At 38.0% G+C, this 26085-nt stretch overlaps 3 protein-coding genes across 6 annotated transcripts; 1 reads left to right on the top strand and 2 right to left on the bottom strand.

Annotated features, from left to right (window-relative positions):
• Window positions 1-118: 118 nt before the first annotated feature.
• On the bottom strand, window positions 119-9518 carry LOC130570372 (E3 ubiquitin-protein ligase RNF14-like). Of its 2 annotated transcripts, XM_057360651.1 has the most exons (8): window positions 9406-9518; window positions 8433-8593; window positions 8223-8353; window positions 7611-8102; window positions 5463-5691; window positions 5112-5284; window positions 3166-3296; window positions 119-708 (listed from the first exon to the last, which is right to left on the bottom strand). In XM_057360651.1, the coding sequence occupies exons 2-8, from the start codon at window positions 8581-8583 to the stop codon at window positions 645-647; spliced, it is 1371 nt and encodes a 456-aa protein (XP_057216634.1). In that variant the 5' UTR covers window positions 8584-8593; window positions 9406-9518; the 3' UTR covers window positions 119-644. The 2 variants fall into 2 exon arrangements, with proteins under 2 accessions (XP_057216634.1, XP_057216635.1); XM_057360652.1 differs by lacking the exon at window positions 119-708 and having other exon boundaries at window positions 3183-3296; window positions 5458-5691.
• Window positions 9519-10620: 1102 nt separating this feature from the next.
• hspa4a (heat shock protein 4a) lies at window positions 10621-20656 on the bottom strand. Of its 2 annotated transcripts, none has more exons than XM_057360236.1 (19): window positions 20333-20656; window positions 18214-18271; window positions 17965-18105; window positions 17741-17863; window positions 17455-17554; window positions 17188-17321; window positions 16860-17104; window positions 16598-16674; window positions 16084-16235; window positions 15313-15428; window positions 15101-15234; window positions 14761-14942; window positions 14070-14162; window positions 13574-13729; window positions 12990-13115; window positions 12801-12908; window positions 12596-12715; window positions 12328-12489; window positions 10621-12113 (listed from the first exon to the last, which is right to left on the bottom strand). In XM_057360236.1, exons 1-19 carry the CDS (start codon window positions 20437-20439, stop codon window positions 11916-11918), a joined length of 2532 nt encoding a protein of 843 aa, XP_057216219.1. In that variant the 5' UTR covers window positions 20440-20656; the 3' UTR covers window positions 10621-11915. The 2 variants fall into 2 exon arrangements, with proteins under 2 accessions (XP_057216219.1, XP_057216220.1); XM_057360237.1 differs by having other exon boundaries at window positions 10622-12113; window positions 15322-15428.
• Window positions 20657-21523: 867 nt separating this feature from the next.
• On the top strand, window positions 21524-25967 carry zcchc10 (zinc finger, CCHC domain containing 10). 2 transcript variants are annotated; one of them, XM_057360239.1, is made up of 4 exons: window positions 21524-21651; window positions 21883-22044; window positions 22492-22536; window positions 24576-25967. In XM_057360239.1, the coding sequence occupies exons 1-4, from the start codon at window positions 21578-21580 to the stop codon at window positions 24760-24762; spliced, it is 468 nt and encodes a 155-aa protein (XP_057216222.1). In that variant the 5' UTR covers window positions 21524-21577; the 3' UTR covers window positions 24763-25967. The 2 variants fall into 2 exon arrangements, with proteins under 2 accessions (XP_057216222.1, XP_057216221.1); XM_057360238.1 differs by having other exon boundaries at window positions 24546-25964.
• The last annotated feature ends 118 nt before the right edge of the window (window positions 25968-26085 follow it).

Here is a 26085-nt window from a genome sequence, read left to right as displayed (position 1 = left end):
GCGCCTCGTCGCTACAAAACAACACAGTGGGAGGAGCTTCACGCTTCAGTCTGCAGTTTGACAAAGATTCTTTACGTCACACGTACAGGCTCTAAAGTATTATTTTCAAAAGCCAAAAGAATTTAACATTTACTTTACTGTGGAGTCAACCAAACATGTTTGAAACATCCACCATTTGTAGTGGCACGAATATGATTAACAAGGATACCCGATGAATAACAAATACATCATGATAAAAGCCTAAATTAAAACCCAGTGAAAACGAACGTCCAATGTACATTCTATTTTTTCCAACAGTTTTAACTGTAGTTAACCTTCAGATATATTACAACTTTGAACATTAAAACCTGGATAAGAAACCTGTAAAGTGTTAAAAGTTTATACTTAAAGTTCAACATTTTTATAAATGTTGTCTTAATTTTCAAACAAAATTATTGTTACTTTGAACTTGAACTTTTTGCTTGAACTGTGAAAGGAAAGTGAAATGAAGTGCACAGTTTGAAATATTGCAAATATAAGCACATAATTGATTAGATAAGCTAAAGTTTACTCTGATCAGATTTTAATCATTTGGTTTATGTCTAATCTGGTCATTGTATGGAGGAACAAAGTGCACTGGATATACAGGTCTTTTAAGCTTTTTCTTATTCATCTTCATCACTCCAAACACCGGCTTCTCCTTCTTCCATTTCCAATCCCTGAAACAATCTGTAAAGAAAATAAAAATCAGTAACAATCATAGCATCACCCTCTTCAGAATGCCTTCATTTGAGTAGTACATGAATACAAATGAAAAGACCAGGGAGGAAACTGCTGGCCAAAGAGAGATGGTCCTCACCGCAGAACACAAGATCCAGGGGGCGAGGTTGGATTCAGATCCAACTACTCCCACTTTAGTGAAAGTGAAAAGTGAAAGTGACCTATCGGTCAGATATGGTGACCCATACCCGAAATGTGACCTCTGCATTTAACCCATCCATAGAGTAGTGAACACACGCACAGCAAGTGGTGAACACACGTACACCCAGAGCAGTGGGCAGCTATCACTGCAGCGCCCGGGGAACAAGTAGGGGTAAGGTGCCTTGCTCAAGGGCACCTCAGTCGTTAACCTGGGAATCGAACCGGCAACCTTCTGGTCACGAGTCCGACTCTCTAACCATTAGGCCACGACTGCCCCTTTATGTCCTTAGCCGCAATTTGGAGAGTAAGTTGCAACTCGTGGTTGCCAACGTTTGCTCTTATCAATGTCATCATTTAGTGTAGCCTGTAAGTAATGATCACAGTTAAATGTTTGTTAACCCCAACCCTTACCCTAAACCTAAAAAAAGATGTTTTTAAAAATACCCTAACTCTTAAGGTCAGTTTATGGTTCTGCGTAGGACCTACGTAGACGACGCCGTCGTGAACATTTATGGTTCTGCGTTGAGAGTATGCGTCATACTGCAATTACACCGCCGAAACGCTAGTTGGCTCTTTGTGTTTTCATGGGTTTGCTCTTCTTCGCCGATGTTTTGTGTGTGTGTATGCTAGTGTTTGCAAACGACAATGGAAGCCAAACCGACGTTAGAGGAAATCTCTCTCCAAGAATTCGCCGCCATCTGACAGTCTTTATAGTCCGCCGAAGAGGAGTCATACAGATGCGTGTATTTCCGAACCTCTTCAATCAGACGCTCAGTAACTTGGTCGATGTCGATGCTCACCATGTTGTTCTTTTGTGGACTCTGAACTTGCCGGAAGAAGACACCAGAGAAGAAGATGCCGGAAATGCGTAGAAGGAAGTACGATGCTGCCAAACCGACCAATCACAGCTCTTGCGGTCCGCGTAGGGTCCGCGTTGAGTTGACACGTTGTTACATTTTTGGAGAGGTGCGCGTCAGGCTACGGCGTAGGGTACGCACAGGGTACGCGGCTCTGCGGTAGGTCCTACGCAGAACCATAAACTGACCTTTACCCGAAACCTAAATCTAAAAATACGTTATTAAAAATATGTTAATAAATAAAGTAGTTTCCGTCAAAAGAATAACTTTAGTTACGACTCAATTTGGAAATGGTAGAGCAACAACACGAGTATGACGTGAAATCTGTCGACCAATCAAAACGCAGTGGAAAGAGACTGGATCCAGTGTCAACCAATCACAATGCAATGGGAGGAGACTGGATCTGGACATCGCATTCTGCAGTGAGGAGCTAATGGCCAAAGACACATTATTTGATAATAGGTTCGTACTGCATGAAGTCATATTCATCTATCTCTGATGAAACATGACACAAACACACACACACACACACACACACAATAAATACATTAAAATCTTTTAAAGGGGTCATATGACATGGCTAAAACGAATAATATCGTTTGTTTTAGATGTAATGCAATGTCTATACACGATTTAAGGTTAAAAAAAATACTTGTTTGTATCTCCTCTTTGCCCCGCCTCTATGAAACGCGCAGATTTTTAACAAAGCTCATCGCTCTGAAAAGCGAGGTGTGCTATGATTGGCCAGTTAACCAGTGTGTAGTGGTTGGTCGAATACCTGAACAACAGGTTCCAAAGCAATTGTACTGACAGGTACGCCCACCTTACTTGCGTATACATTTGGGCGGTCTTAGTCAACTCATACCACGAACTGACGTGGATTTGTGGGGGTGTGGTTACACGAGGCGTTTCAGGCAGGTCTGGGTGAGCGTTCGCTTTTAGATAGAATGCATCTTTTGTTCCGACACTTTAATTTTTGCAATTGTACGCGTCTAATATATGCATGGGCAACTTATAACACACCAAAGACACAGAAAAACACGTGTTCGCGCCATATGACCAATTTAAATACTTAAATGACATTTGTTTTTAGCTGTATTTATCGAGCTATGATCATTTGTATGATGTGATTTACGTGCTAGGATCTGCACTCATTTCTATGTTACATTGACATATGATAGAGTGAAACTGTTATATACCAACCTTAATAAATGTGTCAATGGCATATTTTATATTAGTATTAGCCACTCCGGTCATATATTTGCTTAAGCTATACATACAGGGTAACATCAAACCCTTAGCATTCCTAAGGTCTCATTTTTAATGATATTTGTAACACAGGCCAGACAGTGAAACGCTAACACGATATAATGGCTGTGTATGGTGGACTGTGTTTGCAGGCACTAACTGGTTAAAGCAGGGTGTGTTGGGGTTGTTGAAGTGGCTGTAGGGGTTCACTTTACTAAGAGATACCAGGCAAATCCAGCAGAAACGCCCTTGACAGGAAGAACACGTCATCTTGTTACAGCCGTGTATCTTCTACAGAGATTGAAAAAGGGCATAAAATACAGTCAGACTGCAGTGCAAAGAACCACAGAAATGCCTGCATAGCTGTTACCATTCTGTTTTTAACTTCATATACTTTTAAACATAATAGTTTATGAAGGATTTATATCTAAAAATCTACTCAAAGAACCCAACAACAGCAATTCAATCTGCAGTGTATAATTTCCATAACTTTTACCAATGAATTTGAATGACTTTCCTGACCTGACCAGCTGTTTGTATTTACTAGAAAAAAGGATGCATAAGGGTTTAAGGTGCAATAAGGTGCCATTTGTTAACAGTTAGTTAATGCATTAGCTAACATGAACTAACAATGAACAACACTTCTACAGCATTTATTAATAATAATTCAAGTTAATTTCAGCATTTACTAAAACATTATTAAAATCAAACGTTGTCAATCTTATCATTAGTAAATGTACCACGAACTAACATGAATAACTGTATTGACATGAACTACCATTGACAAGGATTAATAAAAACGAAACGAAACGTTTTTCGTTGCTGAAAAACGAAATTGTTCATTGTTAGGTAATATTCGCTAATGCATTTACTCATGTTAACTAATAGCTCCTTATTGTTAAGTGTTACCGGGTTTAATGTAAACAACTGATTATATAGATGTTTGAGGAAGTATCCCATTTGTTATATCAGGCACAAACACTTTAAGGAATGGTTCACTAAAAAATGAAAATTGTTCCATAATTTACTCTGCCTCATAAAATCCTAGGTGTACATTACTTTATTTTCAGACGTTTCCCCTTGGAGTCATATGGATTACTTTCATGATGGATCGACCCCATGTAATGGCATTACAAAGTTAAGAAGAGGATATTATTTAAAGAATAACTTTGTGAAAAATTGTGTTCAGTTGAAGAAAGTCACATACAAATTAGTGGGAAATTATTGCTAAAAAAATAGATGAGAATAATGGCATTAGAGAGAAAACAATTATTGTAGATATTTGTACAGTTCTATGCATAAGACTAAAACATCCGTGAGACTTTAATGTGGCTGTTTTAGTTTTATTCAACACACTCATAAGCATCAATATTTGGACAATCAAATATTATATATATAATATTCTAAATATATATATTTCAGAAAAGATCTTTTATCTTTTAATAGATGTGAATGTGTGAACGCTGTTGATACACGTGTGCATCACACCATTCTAATCTCGGCTCTTGAATTGAACTATTTGACCGCAATTAGCTTTTGGATATATCATTTAAGTTCCATTTTCAGCCTGTTATCATGCACCGTGAATGATAACTCATTTCTATTAATACAACCATTTGGGTTTTATTGGTTTGGCCAGATTGTGTTTATATGCATGACGTACATCCACTAAAATATCAGCCAGCTAAGCCACTTCAGCTCTCATAGCGCTGAGGTCATTTGTCACAAAGCGATAACGACATGTTTTTTTTTATGTTCAACTTTCAGAAAACCGACAACACTACAGCTGAGCATTGTTGAGTGCCTCTGTGATCAAGCCTCGAGTAAGTGTACTTATTTCTTTTCATATTTGTGGATGTAGCTTTGAAACGTATAGCTTGAAGCCTTTCCCCTTTTCGGTTGTCAATGTATGTGGTGTTTGGATAACTTGACTCAAGTCGTTGACCTTAATCCTAGGTGCATTTTGAAGTGAAAAACGTAATTGTTCCCTATGGACGCTACGTGCGCCGGATGTAACTGAGCTGACTGAGACAAAACGCGGAGGCGATCATGCATAGAGTCTGTTGTGACTTAGAATTTTGAGTGTTCAATGCAAAAGATGCTGACCTGTACATGAGTGCCACAGCATGGGCATTGCTTACAGTTATCCTTCAACCAATCTGTGCTAAAGGACTCCTCCACTGCTCTCTGAATGACACGTTTTCCAAAACGCTTCTCAAGAAACTTCTTCCCCTCGTCACTTGCAGAAAGGTATTCGTCCCGCAAACCACGAAGCTCATCTGTTACAGAAAAGTATATATATCGAAATATAAAGAGAAAAGGTAATCAAAGGAACACACTATTATGTTATATAGCATTAATTACATAAGGAATTGGATGCTAATATAGGAATGTCAACATCAAACACAGTAACAGAAGTAATTCAGATTCTAGTATGCCATACCACCATTACCTTACCAGCAGTGGCCAAGCAGTGAGAGAGGCCATGATAGCTTCGCTTGCAGAGGGTACAGAAAGCATATTGACAAGATGGGCAAATTCCCATAGTGCTCTCAGGCTCCAGCATCACAGGCGTGCAACAACTCGTGCGGGGACAGTAAACAACATCTGCCATCTGGTCCAGACTTGACTGCAGGAGGAGACGGTCGTAGCGGGCAAACTCCTCTTCTCCCACCAGAAGCTTCACCTATCAAAGCAATATAATGCTGTCAGGACTAGATCTGGAGCTGAAGTGTTAAAGGGGTCATGAATTAAGACCTCAATTTTAACCCGAGCTTTTGTTGTATAAGAGGGAACCGTATTCAAGCAAACATCCTGTAAGTGTCAGAACTGAAAACGCCCTTGTTACTGAAATTACAACTGTTATTGACACCAGGCTCAGCGAACGCCAGGTCCTGGAATGCACCTATCTAGGTCATAGATAGGTTGAACACCGCCTCCACAGAAAAATATCAATGACTACTTCTCTAGACCGGCTCACTGGTTCGCGAATGACTTTAGCCACACATAGTACACACTCCCGCATTTGTGATGATCGACAAACTGGTAACCATAGCGACATATTTTTCGGCGAAAGATTTGCTTTGTCCGTCATTTTAAACTAAACTGCTGATATGTGCTGTGTTGTGTTTATACTCGGAAGGTTCCATCACACAGCGCTCTTTTGCTGTGTTGCCATGTTTGTTATTAATAAGCGCTTTTATGCTTGTTGTTTGGTCTTAGATCAAAAAGTCTCGGCACGTAGGTCTTAATAAATGATCTGTTGCAGATTTTAAGAATTTTTGGTCTTATAAAATATATAAACAATTTGCATTTCAAGGTTTGTTTTTGTCTTATTTTTTCTGTGAAGATCTGGCACCCCTGGCAACCCTGTCACAGCGAAGGGCTCTCGAGAGCGGCTAGCCGCGTGTCATATGTGCAAAAGTGAGGACTTCTTTCACTGTTATTTTTATTTAGAGCGACCAAGCAACAAACATGCAACATTGTGCAGCGCCTGGTTGTGGAAGAACACAGTCGCTTCCTTCGGATTCTGATATTAGGAATGCGTGGTTGAAGTTTATTTTTAAGTATCGTATTGACTTTAAAGTTCTTTTAATCACTTATAAAGCCTTAAACGGTCTAGCCTCTACCTACATAACAGAGCTTCTACCACACTACAACCCATCACGCTCTCTAAGATCTCACCTAGAATAACTACATAAATCCACCAAAGGGGGTAGAGCTTTCTCATACGTAGCACCTAAACTCTGGAATAGCCTTCCCGATACTATTCAAGGGTCAGACACACTCCCCCAATTTAAATCTAGATTAAAGACGCATCTTTTCAGCCAAGCATTCAATTAATGCAAAATATGCAAAATAAACCACCAGGAGACTGCATTCATTAGATATTATTTACTAGAATAATCTTGCTTGTTCTATAAACACGATGTATTTCAGTTTTTCTTATTTTCTCCTGTAAAGCTGCTTTGGAATTGGAACAATGCACATTGTGAAAAGCGCTATATGAATAGAATAAAATTGAATTGAATTGAATTGAAGTACGTTCCTGCTCACGTGGGTGAAACATTGAGCATTTGTTTGCGTCATTTCACCATGGATTCCTTTGTGAACAAGGCGCTGAATTTGCGGAGAGACTAAAATTAAAAAGCAGTGCTGTGCAGTCAATATTGGATCCGACAGGAATGGCGCAGCAATCTTATACGAGTAAAACATATTTGTACTATGCATCACTATTGCTTTGTTAGAGATCGCTTGATGTTTCCTGATAATGTGTAACGTTACGTTACGTGTCTAACCAAATTCACAGAAGGCTCCAACTAAGTTTACTACGCAAACTGCTATTCCCATCATAGCAGTGGGCATTTACTTCCAAGTCTTCAATGCGGCACGCCCATTAAAACAGAGCGTTTGATGAGACGGCCTCAAAACCCGGGTAAAAAATACCCTATTACTTATTGATTTTGATGTTTTCGAATGTAAAAACCACGCGAACGTGATAAGTAGACCTCATAAAACAGTAAAAACAATAAACAAGCCCAGTTCAGGACACCTTTAAGAGTCATTCATGACTCACACCAAAAAAAATGTTGTCATGAGAAGTACCTGTGTCGGTGTGGCTACGGACGTACACTCCGGCTCAGGACAGTCAAGGCACTGCACTTTACCATCTCTGATCTGGATCTCAAAGTATTCCTTCATGCAGGCCTTGCAGTAGACATGCTGACACTCTTTAAAGAGCAAACAGCTGGAACCAAGCTTCTCAGAGAAGCAGATCCCACAACAGAAGACCTTTCCATCGAACACTTTCTGCTTTTGAGCTTCATCAAAATCCAGCAGCTGGTTTAGCATGTCTGTGCGAGGATCGACTTCTTGAACAGCTCTTGGGTCTAATTCTTGCGGTTTACTTTTTTCTGCTGCTTGCGTCTGGCCAGATTCTCCCTGAGACTGACCAGCAATGCTTTGGATCTCAAGTGGAGAATGGATGCCAAGGTATTCCAGAGTCTCTTCTTTTAGGAACTGGATCCAGGTGAAAAGAACCACATTTCCCAGGTTCTCCTCCCAAAGCTGGTCCAGTCTCTTGCAAAGTGCTGTGATCTTTTCAGACACAAGAAAAATAATTAATTGAGAAGAAATTATCTTATTGCCATTATCACAGATATGAGAACTACAAAACTGAATTATTTTAAATAGCTCAGAATGCTAAGAAGAACCCACCTTGACTCTTGTGAGCCATTTGGAGCTTAAAGTAAAGACTGGAGCTGATGATGAAGGGTAGTCCACAGGTAGATCAAAACTCAGAACCCAGGGGGGTAGAAATGATATACCATGCTCTGTGGTTTTCTCCCCTGTAAAAATGTGCACAAAACATAAGTGCATAAAAACAACATTAGATCTAGGTTTAAATATCCGCTGATGTAATCTCACCCTTCACTATCAGTTTGAAGTCAGGAGGAAGCTCAAGACACAGATGGATCTCACCCTCCCGTCCTGATTCTGCCCTACGAAATTCATCTTCATCATATATGCTTGCTAGAGCCAGCAGTTCATCTTCTTGTGCTTCCTGGTTGTCTGACATCTGTACATTCCTGTGATCAATATGTACTTCAGTTTTACCAAATAAATTAGTTATAGTATATAGTTATAAACTAGTTACTATAATAGTCTGAGCCTCAGATGAGATATAGACTATAGAGCATCGTAATGGCATCATAATATAATTTATATATAAATTGCCCACTGCTAGTTTTAAATACTACATTCATTTAATCAAAGTTTATAATTTACTTTGTCTTTTTGATAGTTAGTTAATGGCTTAGTGCTCTTTATTGAAAAACATTTTAAATCCCTTTGAAGAAAATGAAAAGGAAAAATCCAAAAGCTGCTGAAAAGTTTACTCTTTTTCCAAAAACTCGCAAAACAAGCACATTGTTGTCTGACAATATAAGCGTCACCGCGGCTGAACGTGTCGTGATCCAACCAATGCAGAAACAAAATACACACGTCTGATAAGTAACGTTATTATTATTAACGCATTTATTGACATTCAATTTTACCTGGTTTTAGTTAGTTGTGCCTACTTAAATAAATAATACAAACCTTAAATAGATGATATAGACCTAAATCAGGGTACCTTTAGTGCGAAATTATCTCCATGGTCTAAAATGTTACTTATGCCTAATACTAAAAAAACACGTTGACCATCATAATGTAACGTTACTGAACTGACGTTAGCTAGCGTGCTACCTCCTGTCAAGCTCAATGTGGTCTAGATACTTAACAAAGTAAAAAAAAGACATATCACATTTAATAAGTCCCTGACTGACTGTTTTTGGTTTCTCTGAACAGTTTTGATTATCTAAAGGGCGACCCGTGGAAAATTAGCTTATTAAACACTAACCTTGTTCTGTGGCAGAGAAAACTACTGCAGACAGTAGCAGCCGCACACAGGCCGGGCAGGGGGAGGAGCTCTAGTCTGGTACTCACGAAAGGAAGTCATTCTTAACCAATCACGATTTCCAAACCAATTTCACGTATGAATATCAATATAGTCGTTCTTTTGAACTTTTTAGCGGGGTGTTCCAGACAGCAGCGTTAACCTACCGTCAGCTGAACCTTGTTTATTCGGGAAATCTTATTTTATTTTTTTATTCATAAATATATTACACATTTTCGGTCACAAAAAATGTCTCTTAAATCCAGATTCTTTAAATTCAAATGATTTTCGTGCGTTCTGGTGGGAGTAAAAAGAAGAAAAAAACGTGCAATGCTATGTTTTAACCATTAGATGCCTGTATAGCTCTATGTATAGATGGTATAGATGAAGAATTTTTTTAAATCATCTTAAAGGATATTTTTGGTCATGAGATTGTTTACCATTTGAGGAGTATCAACAAAATTGAGACACCACAGTGCATTACAAAAAACTGTGCAAAAAACAAAATGGTGCGCATAAAAGAAGAAAAAAACAATGTGGAGAAATAATAAAAGCAGTTAAATACAGAGCAAGACTTTGTATTTATTATATCTACTTAGAAGTTTAAATATATGATGAAACAATTGTACATTTTGTTCACCTTTTACCTCTGATGCTGGTGGTTAAAAACTGTGATTCAAAATGAAGTAAAAATAATATTTCCTGCTCTGGAAACACTCCTGGTCAATAAAAGTTATAACGAGTGTACATTTTCTTCTTTGCTGTGTGTGTGTGTGTGTGTGTTTGTGTCTGAGAGTGTTTATAATTTTTTCATTATGAATATGTCGTCTTGAATGTTTTCCTATAACAGACACAGATTCAGTATTTACCTTTGGAAAGAGAAAAGTAGCAAACAATGTGCCCAGCAGGTTATTGCTAGAATGGTGTTGTCATTATTCAGTTTTATATCTACAGATATGGATTTTTCAATAACAGTCTCTATAATTTATTTTCAGAGGAGAGCAGTTCATTTGTGTTTGTTCGGTAATAACAACAAAGTTCAGCTTTGGTCTGAAAACCAAAGGACCCTTGACTAAACCCACCTGAATGGCGTTTTGTCTTTCCGGAGTCAATATCAATCTTCCAGGATGATTAATCTTCTAAAATTTGGCCTTTTTAAGATTTTTAGCATTAAGGTGCTGGGCTTGTGTGAGTTCCAACTGACACATCCTTGTCAATGGATCAAACCAATAATTTTTTGCTATGAGTAAATATTGCATAAAATAATGGTTCATTTGTGTCAGCCTGAGATATCTGCATCAGCCATTAAAAATCCAGTATCAATCAATAAACATTTTATATACAGTATGTACTCTTAAATCTTTGAAAACATTGGATAATGTAAAATCTAGAAGGAACATCACAAATACATACTTGAACATTCATAAATTCAAACTAAAACCTTTTTTTGAGCTCTTGTATTTAGGGAATGTGTTGAACATTTTGTTTTATCAAAAACATCTCTTCAAAATTGATGGTCAAAATACCTCCGATGTCCTTTATTTCTAACAGCTCAGTAAACTGACACCATAATTATTACACTGACAGTAAAGCAGTATATATGTATATACATCCTGTGTGTCTGACACTTACGAGGGACTCCTGCAGCACACAATCTGCTGAACATCTTCAATAAAATTATAAACAACATTGCAATAACTCCTTTGCATCTTTATATCAAACTGAATGGTTTATTATAATTACCTTAATTTCTGACTGGAGTGGACACCAAATTAAGTCTCCACCATTCACGTTGGGTATGCAGATTAGAAAAGAAAAGAACAGAAACCCCAGGCCTATACCGACCACACACAGCCTATAGTCACAAAATGATGCAAGTTTTACAATGAAATACTGAATAACAGTAACTCAACTCTACTTTATAACTTATACTGCAGTTCATGCCATTGTGTCTGGAACTGGCATCAGCTGTTAGTAAACCTCTCTTTCAGTGCTCCTTCACAAAAAAAATATTTTGAATTTTCAGATTTAACACAACAACATGTGAGGTTAATCGAGAAACAACAAATTGTCAAAGCCAATAAGATCTCCAAACAGCATAACGGAACATTTAACAGTGTCTAGTATGTAGCTCGAGTCCATTGAACTGTGCAGATCCTCAAGTTCCTTCCAGGAAACTGCAGATGTCTGAAAAGCAACAGAGACCAGGTTCTCAACCTGTACCTGTAACACGTTTCCAAGCTGAAGAAAAGAGGGGGAAAATGTAGAAAAAAAGTCTTTACATGTTTACACAAAACAGCAGAAAACATGCCACCAACAGCAAGAGAATTGCTGGAGTGGGCAAGCCAGCATCACAAAAATCAATCGTGTTGAGATGCTTTTTTTGTTTGGATGCTTTTGAGTTTGTTTGTGTTATTACAGATGTGCAAGAGAGGCTGGAGCCTGGGGTTGAAAGAGGAGAAGGCCAAAGAGACTTAGTCAATGTCCATTTCAGGAAGTTTGGCCTCTGTGTTTTCTGGGGCGGCCTGGCCCTTCTCTGGACTGGCCGTCTGGGCCTCTGAGCCCTCTTGTCCGTTAACAGGGCCATTCTGTTCAGCTGTCTTCTCCTCCTTGGGAGGCTCCACTTTGGGCTTGGGTTTGGTTATGATATGATTGCAAGAGGAGTACAGCTCCTGTTAATGCAAGAACGGGACGAGGTTAGCATATGAAAGGCACAAAATTACCAAGCGATCCCGTGGATAGTCAAGCATCAAAGTATAGAAAGAACAATGCCACTGACATAAACTGTAAACAGAATCGCTAAGACTTGAACCCTACACAGGAATTCTGATGGGTTATGCGTTTTTTTATTAGACAACATTACAATGGTTTGGATTTTTGCTGTACCTTCGTTTTGGCCCGGATCTCTTGAGTTTGAACCACAGGGTCCTGGCTAAGAGACTGTTTGCTCTGCAGGTTCATTTTGTTGTTCATCCAGGTCATGGCTTCATTCACCTGCTTCTCCACTTTCATGACATCCAACTCATCTAAATGATCATACAGCTCATCCTGAGTTGGAGATAAAGAAAAAAGAATTCATGCAAATTGTTTGAGAACAATAATAATAATAAAAAAAACGTTATTATTTTCTTCCGTACAGAGTTAAAAAGGTTACCTTGGCCTTGTAAGCCTCTAAAATCTTTATGTATTGCTGGACTTGTCTTCCAAGCTCATCAAAAGCCCTCGGTCGCTCATCAGCTTCAATGTATCTGCTTCGAATCGGATCTCCTAGTTTCTGTAACGACATAAGATTTGTTAAGCATTTTGTAATTTAGACTTTTCTCAAAACTTAAACGATTAAGTGATGTGTCCACATTTACTTTCAGTTCTGCCAGTTTGTCAATGTACACTTGCTTCTGTTGGTCCTCTCCTTCTTCATACAACCAGTTTTCAGTATCCTCCAGTTTTAAGGAGAAAGAATCTCGGTCCTGAATCAAAAAACATTTCGTTCAATAAAACACATCACTCTCTCCGACGCTGCACGTCCTTGCTAAATAACACACACTTACAGCCTCGCTAACAAATTTCTCCAGCGCTCCGTGCAGCTTGTCTCTCATTTCATAAACATATTCCTCCACATAGTTCTTGGCATCATTCCTTTCCTTCTCCAGCTTGTCCTGCATTATCATCTTACCCTGTAGAATACAAACATTTAAAGTAAGTAACCTAAATGCAGTTTAATCTACCCGTCAATACCAGAACAAATCTACCTGATTTGAAAAAAACATCATGAATCGCGGTTATTGAACATTTATTTTAATTACTTAACTGCAGTTGTTTACCATGATTTTAACTATAGTTTAAGAACAGCAAGATTTCTCTGCCTATTTGGAACAGGCTAGGTGAAAACCATGATTGAGTCAAAAAAGCCACTTTTTAACAAGTTTTATGATCGTTCATGCCCAAAACACAAAGAGTGCCAGGCAAGTTACACTGTGTCTTTTAATTCATAGAGTTGGTAGCTTTGAAATGAGTAATATTGTTGGTGATGTTTGCTTTAGCAAATGCCAATCATTTTAACAGTCTAGGGCATGAATAATTGTATATTTCTGAGACTGATCAATCGATCACTGTTTATATGTATTAATAGTACCTCATTCTCCACAAACATATTGAACACGTCACCGGTCAGCTGCCAGTGCAGTCTGTTCTCAATGGGAAGCTCCACCGACTTTGTCTTGACTTTGGCTTTCTTGGCTTGCGGAGGCTGATCGTTCTTCTTATCCTGTTTGTTATCTTCTGCTGAGGTCTAAAATTGAGGTCACTGTGAATTTTCCATTTGACTTTAAACGACAAATAACTTGATGCTTTTGTGGAGGCAAAATTCTGAACCATGCGTTTTGAATGGTGTTGCATAACAGGCAGATTGAAACACTGGTCACGCTATATGTTAGGTGCATTTAAATACATACTGCTCATATACTGTATAAGAAAAACGCATTAAGAGTTTAATAACACACAGATTTTTTAAAGCTACAAAAATGTTACTACTAGTTTTGCACTAGTAGTTAATGGCATCTAATATAAATACTTGGAATATTTGTCATTATGTAACTGAAATCGGTGTGTAAGTGGGTAAATTCACACACCTCCATCTCCTCAGTTTCTGATCTCTTGTCAGCATTTTCTTTCTGATCATCACTTTGATTCTTCTGTACATCTTGATCCACTTGCATCTTGTTCTTTGAGGAGCAAATATGACGAATGTCCACGTTTATTAATAACTTGGATCAAAGAGCTACAGAAATTCTTAGCCAAAGCAAACTGCGGTATACTAACCATAGTGACAAATACATACAAACATCAACACACAAGTTCAAGCAGTTCAGACAAACGCCTCTGTTTTTGTTAGTCCATGACATATTAACATTAGTCCATATTTCACCGAACTGCTTGTTCACTGAGAGTAATCCAACTTTTCTGTCAACCTGATCCTTTGTTAAGACTTATTTATTTTTGACGCATCTATATTATATTTTAATAGCCGGCAGCAATGGTCTAAATCTAATGGTTTACGTCCCTACCGGAGTAAAGGCAGTTTATACGCAAGGTGAACAAAACTAAACTCATCTTACAACCAGTATCAAGATACAAAATGTATAAGAAGTTTTAAAAACCATTAAATCACAATGGCAACACATACTGCCTCAAGTACCTCCGTGACATCATGTGTGTCAAACACACACCCATGTGCTAGTGTGGACATGTCAAACATACAGTAAGCCAGACTGTAATGAAGGGCGTGCTGAAGCCTTAGTAACTATTCACGCATCTCTTTACCTCGTCCTCCTTTGCTGGGGTGTCTGTCTCCATAGGTTCTTCTCCTTCACCCGATTTGATGACCTCCACAAGAGAAGCGCTGGACACACTGAAGACCCCGTGCACATCGACACGAACCTTGACCTTCACCTTGCTGCTCTCACCTGATTGCTGAGGCACAACCTTTTGGATGTTAAACTGGCCTGTGGGTGAAGAATTACAGTGACTGACATGATCCCATGACCTTTGTGCTGCTAACACTACCGAGTGAGCTACAGAAAACGTGTTTTTTTTTTTGTCATGCTGTAAATCTAGCAGCACTCCAATAAAATCTAGTTGAGCACAACAAGGGGTATAATACCTATTGTTGGGTCAGGATACGGCAAGTGTTTTGGATTGCTGTAGTAGGCTTCCAAAGTGAAGGGCTCCTTCCGGTAGAAAGTCAATACTTTAGAGAAAGGTGCTGCATGGTTCTTTGGGAATACTTCACAATCGCTGCAGTGGAAGAGAGAACGTGACCATTAAAAGAATGCTGAAACTGACAGAGATATGACAGTACAGGGTCATAAACACCTAACAAACCCAATGCCTTCGTCAGCCGCTGAAGTCCATCTTAGAGAGACGGGGTAGGGAACCACATCCGTGATGGAGAACTCACGCACTTTAAAGGAGGGTGACAGAATAGCACACTGAGGAATAACAAACAGTGAGTATATTTCTATTGGGAAACACGTTGATTAAACAGGATTCGGTTCAATATTCATCATCTGAGAGATGATAAAGCAAACAATAAAGTCAAACTGAAGAATGATCAAGGCTCCAAGACAATATGAAATATCTTAGCTCTTTTCCCAAACATTGTGAGCTGACCACCTTCAACATATGTGTGTTCCCAATGGGCTGTTTCAAACACCGTACTAATCCATTTGTGTTTTATGTTACTGAAATGAATGAATAAACATTCCTCTGCAGGAATAGAATTTAGAATCTTAAAGTTTTACTTAATTAATATTGCATATAGGAATTTATTATTTGTTATATTTGACCTGTGCTTCTCTCTCCTTTATCCTAAATGTGTGCTCTCACTGAGCGTGTGTNATATGTGTGTTCCCAATGGGCTGTTTCAAACACCGTACTAATCCATTTGTGTTTTATGTTACTGAAATGAATGAATAAACATTCCTCTGCAGGAATAGATAGCTTGTCCATCTCAAGGCTTTCATATTTTTACAACAGCTTCAAATCAGCCTCGCTTATTTTAGAGTGTCAAGTGGTGCATACACACTCGGGCAATAATGAAGGAATGAGTGACAGCACAGCCGACGAAATGACTGAAGCACTGACCTGCAGTGCACATCCTCTGGCCACGGCCTCATCTGCATTGAGCGTTGTGTTCAGCTCCTTCCCAAAGAATTTGCTGATTTTCTCTTTAATGGCTGGAATCCTGGAGGCACCACCTATAATCTCCACTGCATAGATGTCGTCCTTCTTTAGCTCTTAAAATAGGAAAAAAACAAGTTTTGATCCACTTGGTGCATAAACAAGCTTGACGGAAACCCAACATGAGAAACAAATCATATATTATAAATCTATACTAAACTACATTAAAAAAGTAATACCATAAAAAGATACCATAAAAAGTCATCCAAAGCATCCTAGAGTTAAAGAAGATTTTCTTTTAATTAAAAAATCATAATTTGTTTTGGATAATAATGTTTAGCACAAAAACACAAAAAAATGTACATGTAATGCTGGCTAATGTGATGAAAGATGCTTTCCTTTCTTATCCAACAAAGCAGAAAATGTCCAAAAGCGCAACATGGCAAGGGTGAAAATGGTGCGATGCGTTAATACTCACTGATCTGTTCCATGACGCTGTGCAGAGGACCCTCCACCTTGGCCAGCAGTCCTGCGCAGAGCTCCTCAAACTTGGTTCTGGAAACAAGAGTCATGGAGATATTTTTAGCCGTTGGTATTTTTATGAATGAACCTGCTTACATCATAATGCATGTGCAAAGGATGAACACACACAACCTCGGCTTCTACTTAACACAGTTGATTCCCAGTGCCCGATTTAGCGGCTGGCACACTTGTTAGTGCCGTTGCCTGTGGTTACCAACCTGTTGAGTGTGCTGGTAACATCGATGTCATTCATGAAGCATTCGATGTTGAGCGGCAAGTCAGAGGAGTTGGCGCTCATAAGCTTCTTCAGCTTCTCGCACTCTTGGCAGAGTCGCACCAAAGCGCGAGGCTTTGAGCGCACATCCAGCTTGTACTTGTGGGCAAACTCCTCAACAAAGTAATTGACCAACACGTCATCGAAGTCTTTACCACCCAGCTCGGGATCAAATGCAGTACCCAGAACCTGCACAAACCAGTCAAACAAAGCTATTAGGGATGAACGCGCTAAATTGTTGGTACATAAGGGTATATAAAAAATATCCTTACTTTCAATTTCCCCTTGTTAAAGGCACACACGGAGACTTGGTAAGTAGCATGGCCAACATCCACAAACACTACGATTCTGGGCTTCTCTTCAGGAGCAGGCAGGTCCTGCTTGTAAATCCCATAAGCCAGTGCAACTAAAATGAACATTAAACCACAACACTAAAGAGTTAACTGTATTATGATTCCTTAATTTGATCATTCTTAAAGTATCCTAGAAATAAAATTAAAGTTTGTGGATTCAGGCATGAATATGTAGATGTAGCTCACCTGATGTAGTGTCATTCATGAGTCTCAGGCAGTTAAGACCTGCGATCTGTGCAGCATCTATGACTGATCTTCTCTCAGCATCAGTGTAGAAACTGGGAACCTGCAAAATTAGACAAGAAAACCAAATCTACCTGAACCTGTCTGACTTTCATATCCATTACAAATGACAAGCGCAACTGCCAAACATTAGAAAAAGGAACATGCAGCATTATGGAAATAAAGTTAATGATGTTAAACTTTAACAACGCAATGGGAGTGACTGAGCAAGTAACTCAAAAATGCCTACAGAAATGACACAGTCTGCCACAGGTTTTTTGAGAGCAGCCTCGGCGGTTTCCTTAAGTTTGGTCAGCAGCATAGCAGTGACCTGCTCTATGCTGAACACCCTCTCCTCCTCCATATACATGACCTGTGTAAAAAGACAGAACACAGCGTTGTCATATAGCAACATCTGAAAATGTAAACGCTAACACAAACATTATCAGTTATTTCATTTGTTATGAGGTTTACTTTGATGCCAGTGGTCCCCGAGGGCATCTTTGCGAGATCATAGACCAGACTGGACTTTGCTGATTGGACGTACGGGTCACTGAACGCCCTGCCATGGAAACGCTTGAATCCCTGCACAGTGTTCTTGCAGTTTGTGACCACCTTGTTGTAAAAGCAGATCAGGGTTTTTTTTGTATCAACTCCCATCCATCACTACCTGATGCAAAACGTGTACTGCATGCTTTAAAAAATAATACATAAACAGTTCACCTGGCTCTTAGCGGCTGCTCCTATCGAACGATTACGAGGCCCAAAAGATACAAATGACCTGAAAAGTACATATCATTAGACACTCGTAGCTCTTCAGTTACATACTGTTATCCATTATTATTACATTCCTTCTTCATACCCGAATATAAAACCCTTCATTCAGCACTTTTTTGTAATGTACTTCGATTTAGAATAGCTTTTGACTGATATTAGATTATACATTATTTATATTATACATGCCCACTTTTTTAGACAACATAAGCCTTTTATATCTTCTTTTATCATGTTTATTGTAAAAATATTGGAATTAAATGTAAATGCTTAAATGTCAGTCAGCTATCAACAGTCTTGCTCTTTATAGTCGTAATCGTATGTCATATATACAGTCAAATGAATTAATTAATGGCTACTATCAAGTGTTAAAATAAGACAATAACCTAAGCATTCCTTAAAGACCCCCTGTGGTTAAAATCAAGTTTTTAATGTTGTTTATAAGTTTATGTGGTGTTTCAATATGGTTTAAGGCAAACCATGTGCAAATTTATTATTTTAAACCATTGCTGAGTATTTTCTCCATAAAACTGCAGTTTACCAAAGACAGTTTAAAAAATGTGGTTTGAAACTGCTCCGGTAAATGACGTCATAAAACTGTAACCAATCACATCAACTCATTTGACTCCTGTGGATCAGCTGTTTGAGGCATAAATATGCAAAGTTGGCGTTTAGATTCTAAATATCAGTGCACTGCCTGTGTCACCTCTCAGTTTCACTTTCAGTTTTAGCAGCGTGTGGGACGGCATAGTGCGATTGAGCGGAGGCGGAGCAAATTTGCATATTCATATATCTGCGTGAATAATAATACAACATAGCATTTATTTCAGTTAAGTTTCATCAGTGTACATTGCATAAAGAAAACTTGCAATAATACCATGTATCTTAATACCACATACTATCTTTTTTCCCCTTTTTTAATTATGATGTATGTAAAGCTGCTTTGCAACAATGAAAATTGTGAAAACCGCTATATAAATAAAATTTAAAAGAATATACTTAATGAAGCTAGGTGTAGAGTTACATTCAAGCTATTTTAAGGCAGGAAAATTATTTTCATGGGAACGTTTAAATATGACATTTTGATGGTCCACCATTAGTTTTAAGGGATAAAATGATCGACCACGGGGGGGCTTAGTATTTGCGTTTGCTGTAAAATAAATATTCTTTGAATAATTGTTTACCTGGGTAGTTCATATGCTATAAAATCCCATCTCACCCTAATCATTGTATATTTACTATACATGCAGTTTCACAAACACATTTAATTGACTGGAAACTGGGCATGTTATGATCAGCTGAATCGTTTCTTAAAAATACAAAAAGGAAACATAAAAACTCATTTAATGTTGTGCAGATTTCCCAAAAGCACCTGGCCATTTATTTATTATTAGAAATTAGATAAACAGTATGTCAGGACATCATCACCATCCCGTTACATGGCCAAATAAGCAAACTAGATTTGTCAAACAAAGGGGATTATACGAAACATTAAAATCAATAAAAAAACACAATAGATATCTGTAATACAATAACCAAACCACTAATGAACTTTCGTTTTGCTAAACATTATAAGTCAAGTTCTCGGCGCGCGTCAGTATGCTAGAATGTTCCTGCGCGCCACCGGTATGACGTCACGGCAGCAGCACGAGCCACGCGCTGTAGCATTTGGCTAACTAACCAACCACAGCACGATCTCATTCAACATATAAGATATAAAGTGCTTCGTATATACTTTACACTTTATTATAACGATCAATTCTACACGAATAGATAACTAAAATACTAGAGGTGTAATTATTTCCATCTAATTTACAGTAAGTGCAATTTACAGTGGACAATGTATACCTCACCTATTCTTCCGTTGCAGTATTTAGAGCAAATAGTTAATAACATAACGAAAGACTTAAAATAAAGGAAAAACTTGCTGGATTTACGCTCAAGACACGTTTGGCACAATTGTGACAGGCCAGTTTTACAACAAACCAGAAATGTATACAGTGTGAAAATACAGAACATAAATGAATCACCAAAACTCCGTTTAAACAGAAAGAAATGTTCGACTTACGGTGTACATCGGTCGCTGTATTCGTTCGCTGCGGTTTCTATTCCACCGGCCCGAGCAACAGCAACATAACAGCTCTGAAAGCCGACATCAAATCCCACCACTGACATCTTCACTATAAATTACAATTATAACCAGCCTGCGATGCGGAATACTAGTATGGAGTGTGTTTATGTCCTGAAATATAACAGTCGCTAAGAGACACGGTCAGACCTTTTTATTCATAAAATCTGGGTTTAACGCAAATTCATAGTTCTTGGCTGTCTATTGACTGAGGTAATGCATGCATACCGGCTGACTGCTACATGTCATGAATCCCACTCGGGTGAGAAGTTCACGCTAAAGTCCAGTGTTTTATCGCGAGAGTTGAAAAATTCTAGATCGCTCTGGAGCTTTCTAGGTTTGACGCAAGCATGACGATAACATTTATCCAATAAATGACAGTGGGACATAAATAAATAGATTTAAGATTCAAAGAAGCTTTATTGGCATGATAAAACAAATGTTTACATTGCCAAATCACAGAAAAAAATAAATATAAACATTCTGCACAAATACAGATGAAGATAAAAATAAAGTAAAAGTATCTATATATACATATCAATATAAACAGAAAAGAGCAAAGTATTGGTGAAAGTTCTTAGTGAGGGTGAAAGGATCCTGTCATAGTGTCCGTTTGTGTGTGTTGTGTCAGTGTTTTGTTTTGTTTTGTTTTGTTGTGTTGTGCTGGTTGTTCTTTTGTCGTGGCAGGACTTGACATATCTTGCAGCTAGGTTTGAGCTTCTTGAGTTTTCTCCCAGTATCTATGAAATCTTGCCCTTTTGTTGAAACTGGTCTTTGTGGAAGTTTTTAAACTGGGGGAAGAATGTTTCTCTGATGTGTGTATAGTTTGGACATGAGATTAAAAAGTGCAGCTCTGTTTCCACTTGATTCTGTGTGCAGTGTGGTTAAATAAATCAAACACGTTGATTAATTAAACATGTTATTTTATGTATACATGAACTAACTTTTATCTATGCCAACAATGGTGCATTAACCACCTCCCACCCTCAGCGTGGTACCATAGTACACTTAGGGGATCGTTTCATTCTATTAAATACGATTTACTTATTTGAAAATAAAAGGAGGAGCTGAAGCTGAATCTACTAACTGAATGAGTTTTAATGCGTTGCATCCTAAAAGCATTCATGCCTCATTATGCTGTTCTTAGAACGTACAGTAGGTGGCAGTAGTACTCATAAGATGTAGATGACCAATAGACAAAAAGAAGAAAGATCCAAAATGGCGACGCCCATGCATAGATTGATTGCTCGTAGACAAGCGTAAGTTTTTCCACATAATATACGATATTGGAGTTAAGTGTAGATTATATGGATAGGGTTTCTATGGCAATGTTATATTGTTAGTCGTTTTCTTTAAGTTTGTTGTTTAAATTTAATTTGCTCAAGTCGTCCGCATACAACGCATAAGCGTTTTAAATCAGTCTCGTATCCGTGTTGTGTTTGTCTTATTTTACTGGCAATTGACGGTGTTATTTCTCGTTAATTTTACAGAGAGGCAAACAAACAACATGTTCGTTGTCAGAAATGTCTGGAATATGGACATTGGTCTTACGAATGCACAGGGAAAAGAAAGTACCTTTATCGACCATCCAGGACAACAGAGTTAAAAAAGAAACTGAAAGAGAACGAGAACAAAGCTGCAGATGAAAATGGGTAAGACAAAATCCTCCTGTAACGTTACATAAATGGGGGCTTATATAATTCATTCATTTGACACTTAATCTTTAATCTTTTTAATAAATTGTACTTAATTACGTTGGGTTATACTCTCAATAATAATAATCTATTTTATTATTTCATGATTACATTTTAGGGGGGCAGTCGTGTATTGGTAACTAATCGTTTCAGTTGTATTGTTGTAAAACAAATAGGATTTATACAAATAGCGACATCTAATGACAAACAAATAAAATGCAGTTAACGGCATCTATACCATTTTCTAAAACCCAGATTTGTCTTGTCAGGTCACGATTTAGCTTTGTTCTTTGATTATAATTATTATTGTTGTATTTTCTGTTATTAATCTTGGTAATTACTGAAATGGCTCAGTCACTTTACTCGTGTCTATTCTATTTTAAATGTTCTGTATATTTTCTTAAGACCTAGAATATTGCCAGTAAGTGACAAAAAGACAAAGAAGAAAAGGTGAGTCTTTAACTTTCTTATGGTATAGTATTATATTTATTCGATATGAATATTTCTAATTGGAATTAAACATTACGTTATGCTAAATGCATCTCATGGAAACCTCTTGATCGGGTAAAAAAATGAGGGCTATAAGAATATGTTTAACTGCAATAAAATGTGAATAAAATAACTTTTAGGGCTTTGTGTTTAAAAACACCACGGAAGTTGTTTTTCGACTAAAATGCATTCCATAAAACGGCATAAAACATTACTAAAAATGTATAGCGGTGGCCAAAAGTGAGGTCTAATTTTTGAAAATGTATCTGTTTGCTCTTTATTCAGATATATTATTAAAGGGAACCTATTATGGAAAATTACCCTTTTTTTACGTTTGAACGTAAATGTTTGTCGGCAGTGTGTGTACAACCACATGCAGGTGCTGGTCATAAATTAGAATATCATCAAAAAGTTGATTTATTTCACTAATTCCATTCAAAAAGTGAAACTTGTATATTATATTCATTCATTATACACAGACTGATATATTTCAAATGTTTATTTCTTTTAATTTGATGATTATAACTGACAACTAATGAAAATCCCAAATTCAGTATCTCAGAAAATTAGAATATTACTTAAGACCAATACAAAGAAAGGATTTTTAGAAATCTTGCCTGAATTACTGCAGCAATGCGGCGTGGCATGGAGTCGATCAGTCTGTGGCACTGCTCAGGTGTTATGAGAGCCCATAACACATAGCATTGTTGGGTCTGGCATATCGCATCTTCCTCTTCACAATACCCCATAGATTTTCTATGGGGTAAAGGTCAGGCGAGTTTGCTGGCCTGGCCTGGTACTGTTAGCTTTGGCACTGTGTGCAGGTGCCGAGTCCTGCTGGAAAATGAAATCTGCATCTCCATAAAGTTGGTCAGCAGCAGGAAGCATCAGAAGCGTCTCGCCTGGGCTAAAGACAAAAAGGACTGGACTGCTGCTGAGTGGTCCAAAGTTATGTTCTCTGATGAAAGTGAATTTTGCATTTCCTTTGGAAATCAGGGTCCCAGAGTCTGGAGGAAGAGAGGAGAGGCACAGAATCCACGTTGCTTGAGGTCCAGTGTAAAGTTTCCACAGTCAGTGATGGTTTGGGGTGCCATGTCATCTGCTGGTGTTGGTCCACTGTGTTTTCTGAGGTCCAAGGTCAACACAGCCGTATACCAGGAAGTTTTAGAGCACTTCATGCTTCCTGCTGCTGACCAACTTTATGGAGATGCAGATTTCATTTTCCAACAGGACTTGGCACCTGCACACAGTGCCAAAGCTACCAGTACCTGGTTTAAGGACCATGGTATCCCTGTTCTTAATTGGCCAGCAAACTCGCCTGACCTTAACCCCATAGAAAATCTATGGGGTATTGTGAAGAGGAAGATGCGATATGCCAGACCCAACAATGCAGAAGAGCTGAAGGCCACTATCAGAGCAACCTGGGCTCTCATAACACCTGAGCAGTGCCACAGACTGATCGACTCCATGCCACGCCGCATTGCTGCAGTAATTCAGGCAAAAGGAGCCCCAACTAAGTATTGAGTGCTGTACATGCTCATACTTTTCATGTTCATACTTTTCAGTTGGCCAAGATTTCTAAAAATCCTTTCTTTGTATTGGTTTTAAGTAATATTCTAATTTTCTGAGATACTGAATTTGGGATTTTCATTAGTTGTCAGTTATAATCATCAAATTAAAAGAAATAAACATTTGAAATCAGTCTGTGTGTAATGAATGAATATAATATACAAGTTTCACTTTTTGAATGGAATTAGTGAAATAAATCAACTTTTTGATGAAATTCTAATTATATGACCAGCACCTGTATATTAAAAACTCTCTATGCATGTTGCATAATTGGATTTGGAGTCTAAACTACAGCTCAGCTTTGAAAAGAATGTAATTAGGCTCTGCAAACAACAACATACAGCACATGTGCAAAGCTTCAACCTGTACACTTCTGTACTGTTTTCATTACGGTCCTCCAGTTCTGACAGTAGCAGTAATGACTCTTCAAGCTCTTCCAGTGACTCTTCGTCAGACAGCAGTGATTCGTCCAGCTCCTCATCCTCATCTGAAGACAGCAGCAGTGACAGTGAGGACAGTTCCAGCCCATCTTCATCCTCATCTTCCTCAACTTCTGATTCAGATTCCTCAAGCAGTTCTGACCAAGGCCCGCCAAAAAAAAGAAAGAAGAAGAAATAAACGACAAATTCATCTAATTTAAACAGAATTCACATATAGAACATACTGGTCAAGTTACTCCAACAAAAGCTCCTGCAAAGTTTTGAATCTTTCTCTAGCATCTTCGTTCATGCACAAGAATATGGACTCTGTAGCCTCTTTCCTTTGCCTTTTTATAAGGGAAAGTGATAAATGAATATAGAGGGATTGAGACAAATATCCTGTTTTTGTAGAAATGTAAATTCACACACATCCCAGGCATGTTATTGTGTGTTTCAGTTTTATCTTATTTCTTTTTATTTTGCCCAACATTTGATATTTTCCCAGAGTGTATGCAGCTGGTGACATTTTCTTTATTCCTTTCTATCACCTTTTCTTGAAATCAGAGATGCTCAGTCCTGTTCCTGGAGAGCTGCCTTTCTAAAAAGAGAATAACACTCCTTATTGGAATTTACAAATTATTTCTAGATTTGATTGTCTGGTTCAGATGTGCTTTTGAAGTTGGATCTATACTCTGCAGAAAGGTAGATCTCCCGAAGAAAGACTTGACACTACTGATTTATATTATACTGAAGTTGATCTTTTTGCTTTTCAGTGCATTTTTAAGGGACAGATACTATGTATGAGTTGTGTTGCACAAACAGGTTGGGCAATGTGTTTTAAAAACAATTGTCTACTGAAATAAAACATTTTTAAGGTAGAAATGTGTCCTTCTGTGAGATGTAAATATGGTAGACTGTAATTAAAATGAACAAGTTTGCTTTAGGTTTACATTCCTTCATAAAGAACAATAGCCATTAAAAAATTCTGATACATAAACCATACACAATGGCCATCATCGGTGACCAAATATATATTTTTTTGCCAATTATGTTATCAACAATAAGGTTCTATTTATGCGTTCTGGCGCAATATGGCTGCCGTCGCATCATCCAGGTGGATGCTGCACATTGGTGGTTGTTGAGGAGATCCCCTTCTATGTAAAGTGCTTTGAGTGTCCAGAAAAGCGCTATATAAATGTAACGAATTATTATTACCACTTTTATTTTTTACTAGTAAGAAGAATAGAAACATTTTATTTTAACACAGCAAACTAGAGATGGGACGTTTGACACTAAGGCTTCGAAGCCTGTTTTACTCTATTGAAGCAGACTGGTTCGAAACTGTGTAGAAGCTTGTATCAATGTATGTGATCACGTGACCGATGACGTTTGAGGCTTCATACGTCACAATTAAACACCTGAAGCGATGTGACTGATTCAAATCTTTGCCGTGCCTTCATTCATTATAAGGAGACGAAAATGCTCTTAATGCAAATCAGAAAATCTAAATCCAGGGATGTCC

The sequence above is a fragment of the Triplophysa rosa genome, linkage group LG19, assembly GCF_024868665.1.
Source record: "Triplophysa rosa linkage group LG19, Trosa_1v2, whole genome shotgun sequence".
Lineage (NCBI taxonomy): Eukaryota > Metazoa > Chordata > Actinopteri > Cypriniformes > Nemacheilidae > Triplophysa > Triplophysa rosa.
This window is presented reverse-complemented; position numbering and strand designations above follow the sequence as displayed.

Excerpts from the sequence above, each read along its gene's own strand:
- LOC130570372 (XM_057360651.1), bottom strand. The coding sequence starts at position 8,583 with ATGTCAGACAACCAGGAAGCACAAGAAGATGAACTGCTGGCTCTAGCA. Across the intron at positions 5,285-5,462 it reads TCACTGCTTGGCCACTGCTG|ATGAGCTTCGTGGTTTGCGG; the intron begins GTAAGGTAATGG and ends TTTCTGTAACAG. Across the intron at positions 709-3,165 it reads AACACACCCTGCTTTAACCA|ATTGTTTCAGGGATTGGAAA; the intron begins GTTAGTGCCTGC and ends TTTTCTTTACAG.
- hspa4a (XM_057360236.1), bottom strand. The coding sequence starts at position 20,439 with ATGTCAGTGGTGGGATTTGATGTCGGCTTTCAGAGCTGTTATGTTGCT. Across the intron at positions 17,105-17,187 it reads TTAACAAGGGGAAATTGAAA|GTTCTGGGTACTGCATTTGA; the intron begins GTAAGGATATTT and ends TGGTTTGTGCAG. Across the intron at positions 14,163-14,760 it reads CCCCAGCAAAGGAGGACGAG|AACAAGATGCAAGTGGATCA; the intron begins GTAAAGAGATGC and ends TGCTCCTCAAAG.
- zcchc10 (XM_057360238.1), top strand. The coding sequence starts at position 21,578 with ATGACCAATAGACAAAAAGAAGAAAGATCCAAAATGGCGACGCCCATG. Across the intron at positions 21,652-21,882 it reads TTGATTGCTCGTAGACAAGC|AGAGGCAAACAAACAACATG; the intron begins GTAAGTTTTTCC and ends TTAATTTTACAG. Across the intron at positions 22,045-22,491 it reads AAAGCTGCAGATGAAAATGG|ACCTAGAATATTGCCAGTAA; the intron begins GTAAGACAAAAT and ends TATTTTCTTAAG.